At 44.9% G+C, this 13735-nt stretch overlaps 1 protein-coding gene across 1 annotated transcript in view; it reads left to right on the top strand.

The window, feature by feature from the left end:
- The first annotated feature begins 5001 nt into the window (after positions 1 to 5001).
- USP3 (ubiquitin specific peptidase 3) overlaps positions 5002 to 13735 on the top strand; it is a 67946-nt gene continuing 59212 nt past the window's right edge. Inside the window, exon 1 of the mRNA XM_054041893.1 lies at positions 5002 to 5182. Coding sequence (XP_053897868.1) covers positions 5092 to 5182 — 91 coding nt within the window. The 5' untranslated portion in view covers positions 5002 to 5091. The remainder of the gene's footprint in view (positions 5183 to 13735) is intronic.

Consider the following 13735-nt stretch of genomic DNA (forward strand, 5'->3'; position numbering starts at 1 on the left):
GGTTTTGTTATATGAAATATTGTTTATACTTTCTAAAGAACCTATAAAATGCGTACTGGGATTAATACATCCTATTCATCCGGACCAGTGTATGGGAGAGCTCTCATCCCATTTGAGGGACATATGTAAGAAATCCCATAGCTTAGTGTCAGGGTGCACTAGTGCTAACTTAACTCAAAATACTGTATCTCTGAACTAAATCCTGCTTTTAGCTACACAGCTGGAAATGAAGAATAACTCCACAGAGCTTAGTCTAAATTGTTTATGATGTTGTGGGTAACTGGACCATATGTGCTTTTAGTGAGTCTGTTCTCCTCGCCTCAGGCACATGCAGAATTTCCATTAATGCTAATTAGCAAGACAATGTTCTCCCAAGACTTCTTGTGGCTCAGTAGTGCGCTGTATGAGATGCTTTCCAAACTCCTCATCAGAGAATCTTTACTGAGATGGTAGTTCCAAAATCATCTGCATTATTAAATGGTGCTTTAACACTTAAGTCACCTGCTGTACCTGTGCCAATTGTCCATGTGCAGTGCAGAATGCAGCCAAAAATGAGAGAGAGCAAAGGAATGCAGAAGTACATTCCTCAGAAGTACTGGAATGCAACAAGCGACAAAGAGTCCTGTGGTACCTTATAGACTAACAGACCTATTGGAGCATAAGCTTTTGTGGGTGAATACCCACTTTGTCAGATGTCTGATGAAGTGGGTATTCACCCACGAAAGCTTATGCTCCAATAGGTCTGTTAGTCTATAAGGTGCCACAGGACTCTTTGTCGCTTTTTACGGATCCAGACTAACACGGCTACCCCTCTAATACTGGAATGCAACAGGCAATCCTCTGATCTTTACTGCCCCCATTATTACAATGCTCAGTGTTGCATGTTACTGTAGAAAGTCTACTGTTTTTTTTTTCTTTAGTACACTTGTATTGATATAATATAAGCTGTCAGATTGCTGAACCATTAAATTATGGCCTTCTATGTTGTCTGCCTGCCTGCCTGCACTATTTCTTATCACTTAATTGTGCCCTTTATGTTACAGAAACAGGAAGTTTGCTTCCTTTATGTTAAAGAAGCCAAATTCTAAGTCAAGTAACTGTTTTTCTTTAAAGTGTAAGGCAAATATATTTGCAGCAAGAGAACAGTCCCCAGAAGGTACAGAAGAAGCATCACCTTCTTATCTCTAATGTAAATTAACACACTGCACTTTTTCAAAAATAGAAAAATATTCACAAGACATATTCCTGTGAATAGATTTCAGAGTAAGCAAGCACCATGGGCTGTACCACCATAAATAAGAGATGGCTTGAATAACTTCTGTCTCACCACATACAAATTTCATTTAGTCTGCTTCATGCTTACTTTTAAATGTCCAGAGCTATAGTAAATGCATGGGGGCTGAGTGCATGTGGACATTAGAGGCCAAGATGATACCACCTATTATTGGATAGGGGATTGCTACCTCAGGTAAAGTTGGTAGTTAAGGTTACCCAATACTGTCCCTTATAAGACCCTGTTTTTAGTGGCTTATAACTTTGCCAAACTATAACCATTTGGGCTGAACATTTTCAGACTGAATTTTTTGGAAAGCTTCAACAAAAAGAGTTCAGCCATTTGAGAGAATGAGATTAAGGAAAAAATATAATTTTGATTAAAAAAATCTTATTCTTATTTACTTCTGCTTTCTTTCCATTCTCTGATGTGCTTCATCCCTTCTCTTAAAGCTTCCTTGGCCCCATCAGCAATCAGACCCTCCACCACTGTATTGCATCCAGCTGAAATCTGTTAGTACTGGATACCATATAATAACCTATTTCACCATGAGATCTCTTCTGCTTGATACAGGCTGAATCTCCTGGGCTCCTGTATATCAGTCATTTGACAGGTACGTCCTTCTGCATCCAAGGAGACAGTGACAGCTTCCTACCATATAACCAAGTGAAGGTCTTAAAGCCAAGGCATCTACTTCCTTTCTCTCATTGATCTAAAAAAGTGACCCATGTTGTTAATATATAGAACTAATTACACCTACAAAACAAGAGTTGTGTTCCATATTCAGGACCTGTCAATACTACAATTTACCTATGTTGGAAGAAAAAGAGAGCTAGACAAATTTATGAGTGCAGTTGTATGACGGGTTGCTTGTGATAGTAGGGGACAAAGCTCAACAGCCCTTGGACTCTCTTCTGGTTTATGTCTCATGTTTCTAAAGCTCATGCTATAGCATTTCAGATGGCCACTGCAGAAGTGGGCCAGAGATGGGTTGAGTGGGCCAGGGCTCAGGTGGTACAGAGCATGTTCTCAGGTGTGTGGCTGGCTGGTTCTTGCTCACATGATCAGGATCTAACTGATTGCCATATGTTGTTACAAGGAGGAGGGAGAAAAATTGTTTTTCTTAACCTCTGAGGATAGGACAAGAAGCAATGGGCTTAAATTGCAGCAAGGGAGGTTTAGGTTGGATACAGACGCTACCCGACTTACGCAAGCATTCTGTTCCAAAACGCCTTGCGTAACTTGAATTTTGTGTAAGTTGGAAATGTATACCCGACCATTACGCAAAAAAAAATACGTCAAACCCCCCCTATTTTTAGCTTATGGAACTTTTTCCATAAGTGTGGATTTGCGTAAATCGGGTTTGCGTAACCCGGGGGCGTTTGTATTAGGAAAAACTTCCTAACTGTCAGGGTGGTTAAGCACTGGAATAAATTGCCTAGGGAGGTTGTGGCATCACCATCATTGGAGATTTTTAAGAGCAGGTTAGACAAACACCTGTCAGGAATGGTCTAGATCAATGCATCTCGCGGCCCATCAGGGTAATCTGATTGCGGGCCGCGAGATGTTTTGCTAACGTTGACCATCCGCAGGCCCAGCTCCCCGCAGCTCCCTGTGGCTGCGGTTCGCTGTTCCCGGCCAATGGGAGCGGCGGGCTGCAAGGACGTGCTGGTCACCGCTTCCCACAGCGCCCATTGGCTGGGAATGGCGAAGTGCGGCCACTGGGAGCTGCGGGGGCCATGCCTGCGGACACTCAACATCAGCAAAATGTCTCACGGCCCGCAATCAGATTATCCTGATGGGCCACAGGTTGCTCACCACTGGTCAAGATAATACTTAGTCCTGCTATGAGTGCTGGACTAGATGACTGGACAGGGGACTGGACTAGATGACCTCTCAAGGTCCCTTCTAGTCCTACGATTCTATATTGGGTTGGGAAGGAATTTCCCCTCAGCTGATTGGCAGAGACCTTGGGGATTTTTCACCTTCCTCTGCAGCAGGGCCGGCTCCAGGCACTAGCCTGGCAAGCAGGTGCTTGGGGCGGCCGCTCCGGAGAGGGGTGGCACGTCCAGGTATTCGGCGGCAATTCGGCGGATGGTCCCTCACTCGCGATTGCAGCTTTTTTTTTTTTTTTTTGGCTGCTTGGGGCGGCCAAAACCCTGGAGCCGGCCCTGCTCTGCAGCGTGGGCATGCAGTACACTTGCTGGGAATATCTGGGTATCTCTCTAGTAATCGTTTCCCTGCCATTGTACGGTCCTTGGGCATGGGGGTACCTCGGTCCCACCTATTCTCTGCTTGTGGCACATAATAGTGGGCTGTAATATTTTGGTCTAATTTTGGTTGTTGGGTTTAATGTGCAGGTGCTCGGCAGGCTTAGTGGCATGTGATATACATGTCAGACTAGATGATCTGATGGGCCCTTCCTGCCCTAAACCATGATGATGACTCTCTGACGAGCCAGGCTGGGGAACAGCTGGTACGCACCACAGCCAGTACCAGCATCCCTGAAACCATCACTTGGCTCACGACTCCCACGGAGGTGAGCTAGGTGTGCCTGAGAGCGTGGCCAGGGGAAGTGCTGGCTGGCAGTGCAGCCTTCCCTCCTGGAGCACATTTCATGCCCGCTGGGAGCCCCTTACTCTGCTTGCCATGGGCTCCTGCACTGTCCTCTGCTAAGTGGGCTGTAGGCCACAAAAGCTTATGCTCTAATAAATGTGTTAGTCTCTAAGGTGCCACAAGTACTCCTGTTCTTTTTGCGGATACAGACTAACACGGCTGCTACTCTGAAACCTGCTGCAGGCTTGTGAACCGTGCTCCTCAAAGGGGCAACCCGTGGCCCGAGCTGCTGCATGCGTGCTGCTGCAGGAGCCGCCGCTTCAGGGCCGGGCAACAGGCTGCCACTTCCCCCCCAGCCAACAGTAAGCAGACTTTTAGTGTCCGGTCATTAAATGTGACCGGACGCTGCAGTGGAAAATGGTCACCAGGCAACCCCACCCCAATAGCCAGGTGTTGGCAGCAGTCCCCCACCTTTCAAAGAATCTGGGCGGAGCTTATTGTATGGGCGGAGCTTGGAAGAAACCCCTCCCCAACGGCTGCCCGGAGGGAAGGGAAGCGCGGAAGGGTCGGCGGGTGGATCGCGGCGGGGCGGACGGGAGGACAGCGCAAAAGGGCCAGCGGGCGGACCGCGGACGGAAGGGCAGCGCGGAAGACCCGGCGGGTGGATCGCAACGGAGTGGACGGGAGGGAGGTGCAGAGGGCCGATCGCGGAAGGCCCGGCGGGCGGATCGCGGCGCGCGGACGGGAGGGGGGCGCGGAAGGCCCGGCGGGCGGATCGCGGCGCGCGGACGGGAGGGGGGCGCGGAAGGCCCGGCGGGCGGATCGCGGCGCGCGGACGGGAGGGGGGCGCGGAAGGCCCGGCGGGCGGATCGCGGCGCGCGGACGGGAGGGGGGCGCGGAAGGCCCGGCGGGCGGATCGCGGCGCGCGGACGGGAGGGGGGCGCGGAAGGCCCGGCGGGCGGATCGCGGCGCGCGGACGGGAGGGGGGCGCGGAAGGCCCGGCGGGCGGATCGCGGCGCGCGGACGGGAGGGGGGCGCGGAAGGCCCGGCGGGCGGATCGCGGCGCGCGGACGGGAGGGCGGCGCGGAAGGCCCGGCGGGCGGATCGCGGCGCGCGGACGGGAGGGCGGCGCGGAAGGCCCGGCGGGCGGATCGCGGACGGGAGGGCGGCGCGGAAGGCCCGGCGGGCGGATCGCGGCGCTGGCTCTAAGATGGCTGTTGTGAGCGGGGCGCAGTTGCTGTGAGGAGCCGCCCGCCTGTGCCATGGAGTGCCCGCACCTTGGCTCCAGCGTCTGCATCGCGCCCGCCTCGGCCCGGTTCCCGCAGGGCTCGCCCTCCTCCTGGTGCTGCAGCGGTGAGTGTCCCCGGCGCGGCTCGCACGGCAGGCCCCGGGCCCCGCGGCCTAGGCGGCGCCCGCCGACCCAATCCGGCCTCGGGAGGGAGCCCGGGAGCCGCCTCCCCAACGCGGGCCGGGCTGAATCCGGGGAGGGGGCGCCGGGGACCCCATTGTCCCCGCTGCCGCCTGGGCCGGGGCGGGCTCCGTGGGTGAGGGGCTGGGGCGGGAGCGCGGACCCCTGGAGAGCCGGTGCCCGGCTCAAGCTCCCCTCCCCCAGCGGGGCAGCTCCTCGCGGGGCGTTAAGCTGCTCCCCCGCCATCGCTTGCCCCCGCCACGCGCACCCCTCAGGCCTTGCTCGGGGGTCCCGGCTGCACAGGTCCCTCCCTGCAGAGCTTTGTGCGGGCTCTGGGCCGGGCAGGGTCTAGCAGGCTGAGCTCATGTGCCGGCGGGGAGAGTGTCTGCTCCCCCCCCCGGCTCATGGCTGCTTCTCCTGCCAAGGAATTCCAGGTTTTCTCTTCTTAGCCCCCTTTGTTTGCGCGAGGAGCAGCACGCTCGTCTCTATCCCGGGGAAGCCGAGCTCAGGGTATGTGGAGAAAGGGGCCTGTGAATCTCGCAGGATCAGTGTAAAAGTAGCTGCTTAGCCTGAGAAGCATTGTCTTTATTTTTAAAACATTTTTATTTGTCCAGGGTTTTGCACGATGGGGTTTGGATGGGAGTACTGGGGGGCTGGGAAAAAGACATCACTGTGTTATATAGATTGAAGGAGCCAGTAGATTGAGTGGTGGGTAATAGTGGAGTGTGATCCTGTGTATAAATCTACACAATATAAATGAACGTTTACACATTCTAGACGGATAGTGCAGGAGGAATGTGTAGGAGTCAACACCAGGCTCTGCACATTGACTTAATAACACAAATATGTATCCATGACATTTGTATTATTTCTTCAGTACCATCTGTGTCCGGATATTGTTTGTTCAAAGCTTTCCCCTTGAAGGTTGCTCTGCTTAAGCTGCTCTAAATTCAACTAGTTAATGACACCATAATTATTGCTAGTTTTTCAAACAGAAGACCTCTGATGGTAGCTGTCATTTTAGCTTACATTCTTCTCTGTATTCATTGTAAAAAAGAAACCCTAGCACATTTACTATGTGTAGCAATAGGCGGGTTTGTAACAATAAGATGCCCCCCCCCCCCTTACTGTGTCTATGGGCAATGGTGGGAGGAAGCGTCGTTTGAGATATAGTCCATGGAACAATGAAATGTTAATTAAGTTTTCAGTTGTTTCCTTTAATGTGGGAATGCTGTTAATTTTTTGTCCTATTGCATGGTTGCTTTAGTGTGGGCCAATTCTGCAGCTTGCTTGAGTTCTTCTATGATTGGCATTTCCTGGAGCCAAGGTGGGGTAGTTCTGCTGCTTTCTTTGGTAAAACCAGTCATTTTACTCTTTAGAGCTTTTGCTTTTATACGAGAGTTTGTTTTTCAGTGGAATGATGCAGAGTAATAGTTAGAGAGGGAGAGTGCATAAAGGAAAACTTGTTCATTTCTGTATATTTCTTTACCTGGAAATCCAGCCCTTATGGTTGGATCTCTCACTTCATGGTGCTGACATATGGCACTAAGGTTTACCCTTCAAAGAACACCAGAAAGATAACATTACCAAAGCTGAAAATATTCTAAGCTGTTAATGCAACTGTTTAACTAAAAAGAGAGCCAGTCTTCTAGAAAACATGAAAACGTTAATGTTGTGGAAAGTCTCATTTCATACAGAAAGATGAAGTTTGATTGATAGACATGCTGTTTTCTGAGGAAAGAAGTTCAGCGATTAGAACGAATTTTCCTTTGTCAGGCAAGTGCATGTCCACCAAGCTAGCACTTATGGGAACTGTGCTGGATGCTGAACTGATTTATTACAGTTGGAAGGAAGTGGGAGGGAGTTAAACTCTTTGAGAAACTGACTAGATTTATAATGGTGCTGTATCCAGGAGCGCACTCCCACTAGTTTCATGTTTTTTAATAAAACCTAGAAACAATAACAAAATCCCATATAAATTATTTGGACAGGTAAATCAGAAGTACAGTATTAATTCCTAAATGGATAAAGAAACATTTATAGTTAGTACACTAAATTTAAAACATTCAGTAAAAACATAAGCTAGTTATCCATTACAGGAGAGACAAATTGCTCATAACTCTCCTTAATTGAATTCTTCAGTCCCTTCACAGGATTGCTAGATGAAACTACTCTAGTCCATATTTAGTAGTCTGAGTGTCATTTCCCATGTGGGCTGCCTATCTTGATAGGCTATTATTTGTTAGTGTTACATGATCTCTGCAGTGGTGCACAGGATACTCTTTCTTATCTGCCATCATTTCAGTGACAGTTGCACTTTGAATGATGCCCACAGAAGTCAACTTGTGGTGGGTGGTAATGGATCCCAATTTTTCCTAAGAACTCTGATCTCTTTTATATGAAGATTTGCCCATGGCAGAATTTCTGTGCCATGTACCATTGTTCTCAGCTGTTTTAGGTAGGACTGTGATAGATGTTTTTGTTCCTTCAAAAATGAGAGAATAAAACTTCAATTACTCCTCATTGTCACCTCTGTTTTTGTTCTTTGTTGCCTAAGAAGTGAACCCCATTAGCAGGAATCTTATTCTTTGCTTGTTCTGCTAAATGGTAATATACCATTCAAAAAGAAAATGGCTTCTGTATAATTTCATAAGTTGTCAAGACTTACTGGGACTGGATAAGGCTGGATAAATGGGGGATTTCTTTATTTGTCTTTTGTTGTCCTAAATTGGAGAAAAATATTTAGCCAGGTAATTGTCTTCCCTCCTTTTATACTGAAATTCCACAGTTGCTCCGACCTCTAACATGGCCCAAAAGTATCTCCAAAGAATGTGTGATCTGTCCCATTCTGAGTTAGCTGACCTTCCTCTGAAAAGGAGAATGAAGATACTGATATATAGGGAATACTTTGGCTGCCATATGACCCAACCACAACAAAACATTCTGGAATACTTTGGAGAGTGGGTCCTTACTATAAGAAGTGACTTAGAGTTTGGACTGTTTCAGGTACCCTGGATTCAAAGGCCCTCTAAATGTTAGATTGATCGATGCACACGGATTGAATACTTTTTTTATCCCCCAAAAGAATCTTGATAGCAATGACACTTCATTGTATAATGCGGAGGCATCTCAAAACATTTTAATGAGAAGTGCAATAATATAACAATGCTATTTGCACTACACAGCTGACGTTTGAAAAATAACATTATCAGAGATAGGGTGGTTGGGGGGAAGGCGTGCACCAGACTGAAGAGGTGTATTGGCCTTTGAAGTTAACAGTCCCTTTGCTAACAGCTCCTTTCAAGCTAGCAGTCAAGATTCCTTTGGTGGTCTCTTGATTGATGATGGCGAACTGTGAGAATAATAAAAGGCAGTATTTGTGAGCACACCCAGCCAAATCTGAAGTCTTCTGCTCCAAATCAAAGAATAAGGGCCAGTGTCCATTTCTAGACAACACCTAGAACTTTAATCAGCACAAATAACATGGCAGTATAGTTCAGAAACTGGAGAGTGCAAATTCCACCCTTTAAAACATAGCAAGCCCCATTCCCCCAGATTATTATTTGAAGCCTGGTAGTGTGTTCTGTGCAAGATGAAATACAAAAGGCAGCACGTTCCTTGCTTTGTGGAGTTTGCAATCTAAATAAATTGACAACACACAATGCATTGTGAGAACTTCCCTGTGGGTGTCTATCTTAAAGATTTTTTTTTTAATTGCTTAGAGCAATGGGTCAGTGGGTCTTGTGAAAGAACATGAAAGGAAGAGATGAGATAAATCACTAGGAAAGGCAGAAATTGTGCATAAACATGCTGAAAATCCCTTCTAATCAGTACTGTCACATGAAATATTGTTTGCAGATTTCTGCTACTTCCAATTAGAGCTAAATGTTTCCATGCATTCTATTTTCTGTAATTTCTGATGGTTTAGGATGTTGGCAATAATCCCAGGCAAAACCAGTTAAATTTATGACATGCCACACTCTCAGGACTCTTGTGCAAACCATGTAATTATAAAAAAGATTCTCAACAGCTCAGCTATGGTATTTTCCTATCACCTTTTCACATACTCATTCGTGCGACCGCAGCCAACCATATCTCACCTATCACAGCACACTTCCAAGCAGACCTGTGCAAGCTTGAAGGGTCTTGCCAACTTTTTTGGCATGGAGAAGACGAATTGATGCTTTGTGCAGTGTAAAATTGCAAAATGTTCCTCTAGAAAAACTCATGACAGCTAGGATTGTCTCTGCTTAAATATTCAGTACTTGTAAGAGGAAATTGTTGCACTTCAAGTATGCTTAAAACCTCCAATACTTCAGATCACTATCAGCTGAATACCTGTTTTTTAAAATAACACACATGGTTGTTTTTATGAAATATTGAAGGATTCCTTTTGCTGTAGAACTGTATATCCTGCAGAAGTTCAATATATTTGCTTGGAACTTATCTTTGCATGGTAGCTTGTGATGCAGTAAAAGCTGTAACTAGCATTTGCTCAGAGCCTCATATTATGCTATTCCCAGGTGTCTGTTGGATTTTAAAAAAGTAGAAGAGAGAGCGAGCTTGGGTAAATAATTTTGGCCTACTGAAATATGATTAGAGTGGAAATCCAAATGCTGAAATATGAGACTCTTTTTCTACCCAATTAAAATAACTTTACAAAATGGCATTGCTAATCTGCTGTCTTCCAAATTGTCATTAATTATTTCATTTATATATGAGAGCCCAAATGCTATCAATGCAAGTGGGAGAATTTTCAGGGCTAGGAGTTTATTGGGTCTGACTGACTGCTGGTTATGTTTTTCCTTACATAAACCAGTTACACTGTTCTCTATTCATTTGGATAGGTAGCAGCATCCTGCCACACTGTGTTTTTTGGCATTGCAATCTTGGACTGTAGTAAGCAGTGCCAAGACAAATATGCTCTAAAAGTACATGTCCACAGATTTGAAGCTTCTCAGCTCAGCTCCTCCTTTTTTCTTCTCCATCCTCATCAGTACTAGTCTCTGCCATAGTTCATAAGGAGAGAGCAAAGTTCCTAATTTCCTTTAATTGTTCCTATAATAGGAAAAAAACCACTGAATCATATATAGAGAAAGAACCCATTCCATATTAAGACCCTGATTCTTCAGTCAGGTTGAGATGGCCCCAGGCCTTTAAGCCCCCATAGAGTCTCATTGAATTCAGTGACATTGTGAGGATATGAGTCTGGGTGCATGGGGATTTGTTTGTGGGATTAGGGTTGCAACCAAGTCCCAATTTTCTGTTTTTTCTTCTATAACTTTGCCTTAGAAAATTGGTTTGGCCTAAAAATTACTAGCCTTACTCTGAAATTAAAGAAGAGAACTTCTTTGCAAAAACATTTTTAGACTTGTTTGAGTTAAAGGTCACTTAAATCAAATTTCAAAGCACAGTAGTGTTTGTTTCTTTGGTTCCTTCAGCTCAAGAATAGCTTGATGATAACCTTTCAAACTTTGTATATTGTAGAAGGATATAAGTATATCTCCTTAAAAGCTCATGTACCAGCTGTAACTGAAGAAAATAGGTTCTAATTAAGCAAAGCTCATTAATGTTTTGTGCTCTTTAGTTTTGGACCCAGTCTTGCTTCCATTAAACCAAATGGAAATTTTTAGATGTTTAATGGATGGACAGTCCCTACATATCTGTTAGCAGGTTGCCCTCTATTGGCTAGTTCAGCCTAGAAAGAAAGTAAGGAATTTTTAGAGGTATTGGTTAGCAGAGATCTTCCTTCTGCACTAGTAGTAGAGACTTGTGTTTTTAGAGCTGAAGGATCAGAGTTCCAGTCTCAGCACAGCAGGCATGTTCTTTATGGAGGGGGGATAATTTTTTTATATTTAATGTGGCAACCCCATGCTCCCAATATAACGTTGATTTTGATTCCTTTTCCAATTTCAAAAAGAGAACTTAATGTTTGCAAATATTTAGAACTATGTCTTGTTGGATTACATTGAGTAAATACTATTTGAAATTAATATATTTTGAAATGACTTCTCTATGAAGTTTGTTTGTACTACCTCAGTCTGCCCAAAAAAATCATATTGCACCACAAAATATGAAACAGATTTTTAACATGGGCCAGTGCATGAGACAGTCTTCAGGGATTAGATGTTAAAGGTGCTGCTTTTATTTGGACACTAGATGTATTTCTGTGTCAGGGAAGTTTTCTGGAAAGAGAACATGGCAGTGAAGAATACTTGTATATATCTGAATTCGCCCAGGCAACTTCTGAAAAGTGAAAAAAAAATCCAGGATCTAGTTAAAAATCTTTCTGCTGGATGTTTCCAAACGCCCCCTTGGGGTAGGAAGAAATGTGGACAGGGAGGTTTAGCAGAGGCATATAAATCGAGGCAGTATAAACAAGTCATTGTATGAAATTTTAGTTTTACTGACTTCACTAGTGCTTGTTATATAGGTTTTTGTAAAACTAGACAAATATCTAGATGAGTTGATGTACCCCCTGGAAAAGTTCTGCATACCCCCAAGGGTATGTGTACCCCTGGTTGAGAACCATTGATGTAGAAGTATAGATGACATGCAAAGCTTGTGGCTGATGCCATCCTCACCTGAGGTGGCAGATACAGAGCTCACCACTATAGCACAGTGAATCATGCAGACTGGAATCAATTTAATTACAGTTGTCTAATTATAATTAGGCTAATAAAGCTCGCCCACCTTCCCTGCACCCTTCAAGATGGTGGAAAAGCACTAGGTAATTGCAAAGTATTATTAGTCTGTTTTTTAGATGGGGTAGTTAAGGTTTAGCTAGGTTCAGTAACTCAGTTGAAAGGCGTTGTGGTCTAGTGGTTTAGGCAGGAGCTGCGGAACTGTACAGTGTGAGTCCAAGGCTTGGGTCTTACACTTGGTTCAAGCAGTTTTAACCTTCTTTACCAGTATTTGGAATGAAGGTAGGTTAGGCCTTGGGAGCCAGGGTTAACTTGGCCGATACAAATCATTTAATTTTAGTAATCTGATGCCATTTCACTTCCCATTTATTTATCTTCATTCATCTGTGCAAAAAAATATTTAGAAAAATAAAACAAATAAATGACTTCCCCCTCCCCCCTAAAGCAAATATTGAGTGGTTTCCAAAACCAACTCCCTCAATTCTGGAAACCAGCTAAGAGTTTTGTGTTTTGTTTATGTTCTGAGATTACTAGTAGAAACTATTTTCATTTAGATCAGAGTAGAGGCTTTTGTGTTGTGATGGAATATGCACTACTTTATACTTGATATTGATAATTTGCTTACTATGGGGGCAGCGTAAGCCTTGGTGTCCTTTTGTAATTTCCTTGCTTGTAAGTGGGGATTTAATTTTGTTTTTTGTTTTATACATGATATGATAGGTGAGTACGCTTATCACTCAGCAGTCTTAAATAGTTTGTAAAACCAATTCTCTTCTAAAACTTTTCTCTTTTGAGCCCATCTATTAAATCTGGATTTCTACAAATATGGCTGTGAAATTTCTCTTAAAATTTTTTGTTAACCATTTGGCTCTAGTTAAAATACTGATAGGTAACCTATCTAAATAAGGCAGTTTCACAAAAGGTGGCTAATCTTTCTAGAATATTGCAAATTGATACTGATTTACCTTTCCTGTAAAATATCTCAGTACTCTCTGAGGCCCTGCACCTACACTAGATCTGCACAGACAGACCCTTGTGCCTGGACTGAGCCACATTTACACCGTTGGAATTTTGTGTAGGTGCAAGTGTTTGCTCGGGCAGATCAGATTGCAGGAACTGGGACTTAGATGGCTAATGATAACTCTGGATACTTAGGCTTTGTCTACACTAGCACTTTTGTCATTAAAATTTTGGCAGGGGTGTGAAAAAGCACCACCCTGATGGACATAAGTTGCACCGATAAAAGTGCCGGTGTGGACAGCTGCTGACATAGTTACCGCTGCTTGTTGGGGGTCGGCATAGAGCGGCTGCACAGGAGACCTTTCAGTGGTGTAGCTGCAGTGGTATAGCTGTGCCACTGTAAGGTTCGTAGTGTAGACATAGCCTTACTTTTCTGCTTTCAGCTGGTAAGTAACATTTTAGTCTGGTGGACTCTTGAAACTCTCTTCCTGTATCTTGTTCACTCAGAATGTTTTGATGGCTTCCTTTGTGTCAGACCGGCAGAATAGAGGGGGATGGTCTGAAATAAATAGGCTGTTAGAATCTCTCCCCCCCCCCCCCCCCCCCCCCCCCCCAATACATTGTGACCTCAGACTGCTAGGGGATTCAGAGGATTCCTCTCCTTAAGAGATGGGTCGGATCTTGAGAATTGCAATGCAATCTCTTCTGGTTTTCCTTGGCTTCTCTCTGAAATTGGCTGTCTGATTTGTGTGTCTTGTTTTTATTGTTTTTATATTGGTGTAAAATCTCTTAGGTGTGTGCTACTGTATTCTGTATTGTATAATACTTGTCTCCCTGACAAGGCTTGATTTTTTGGTAAACGTATGTACTCTTTACTTTCAAGAATTGTTACAT

This window comes from Malaclemys terrapin, chromosome 10 (assembly GCF_027887155.1).
Source record: "Malaclemys terrapin pileata isolate rMalTer1 chromosome 10, rMalTer1.hap1, whole genome shotgun sequence".
NCBI classification, from domain to species: Eukaryota; Metazoa; Chordata; order Testudines; family Emydidae; genus Malaclemys; species Malaclemys terrapin.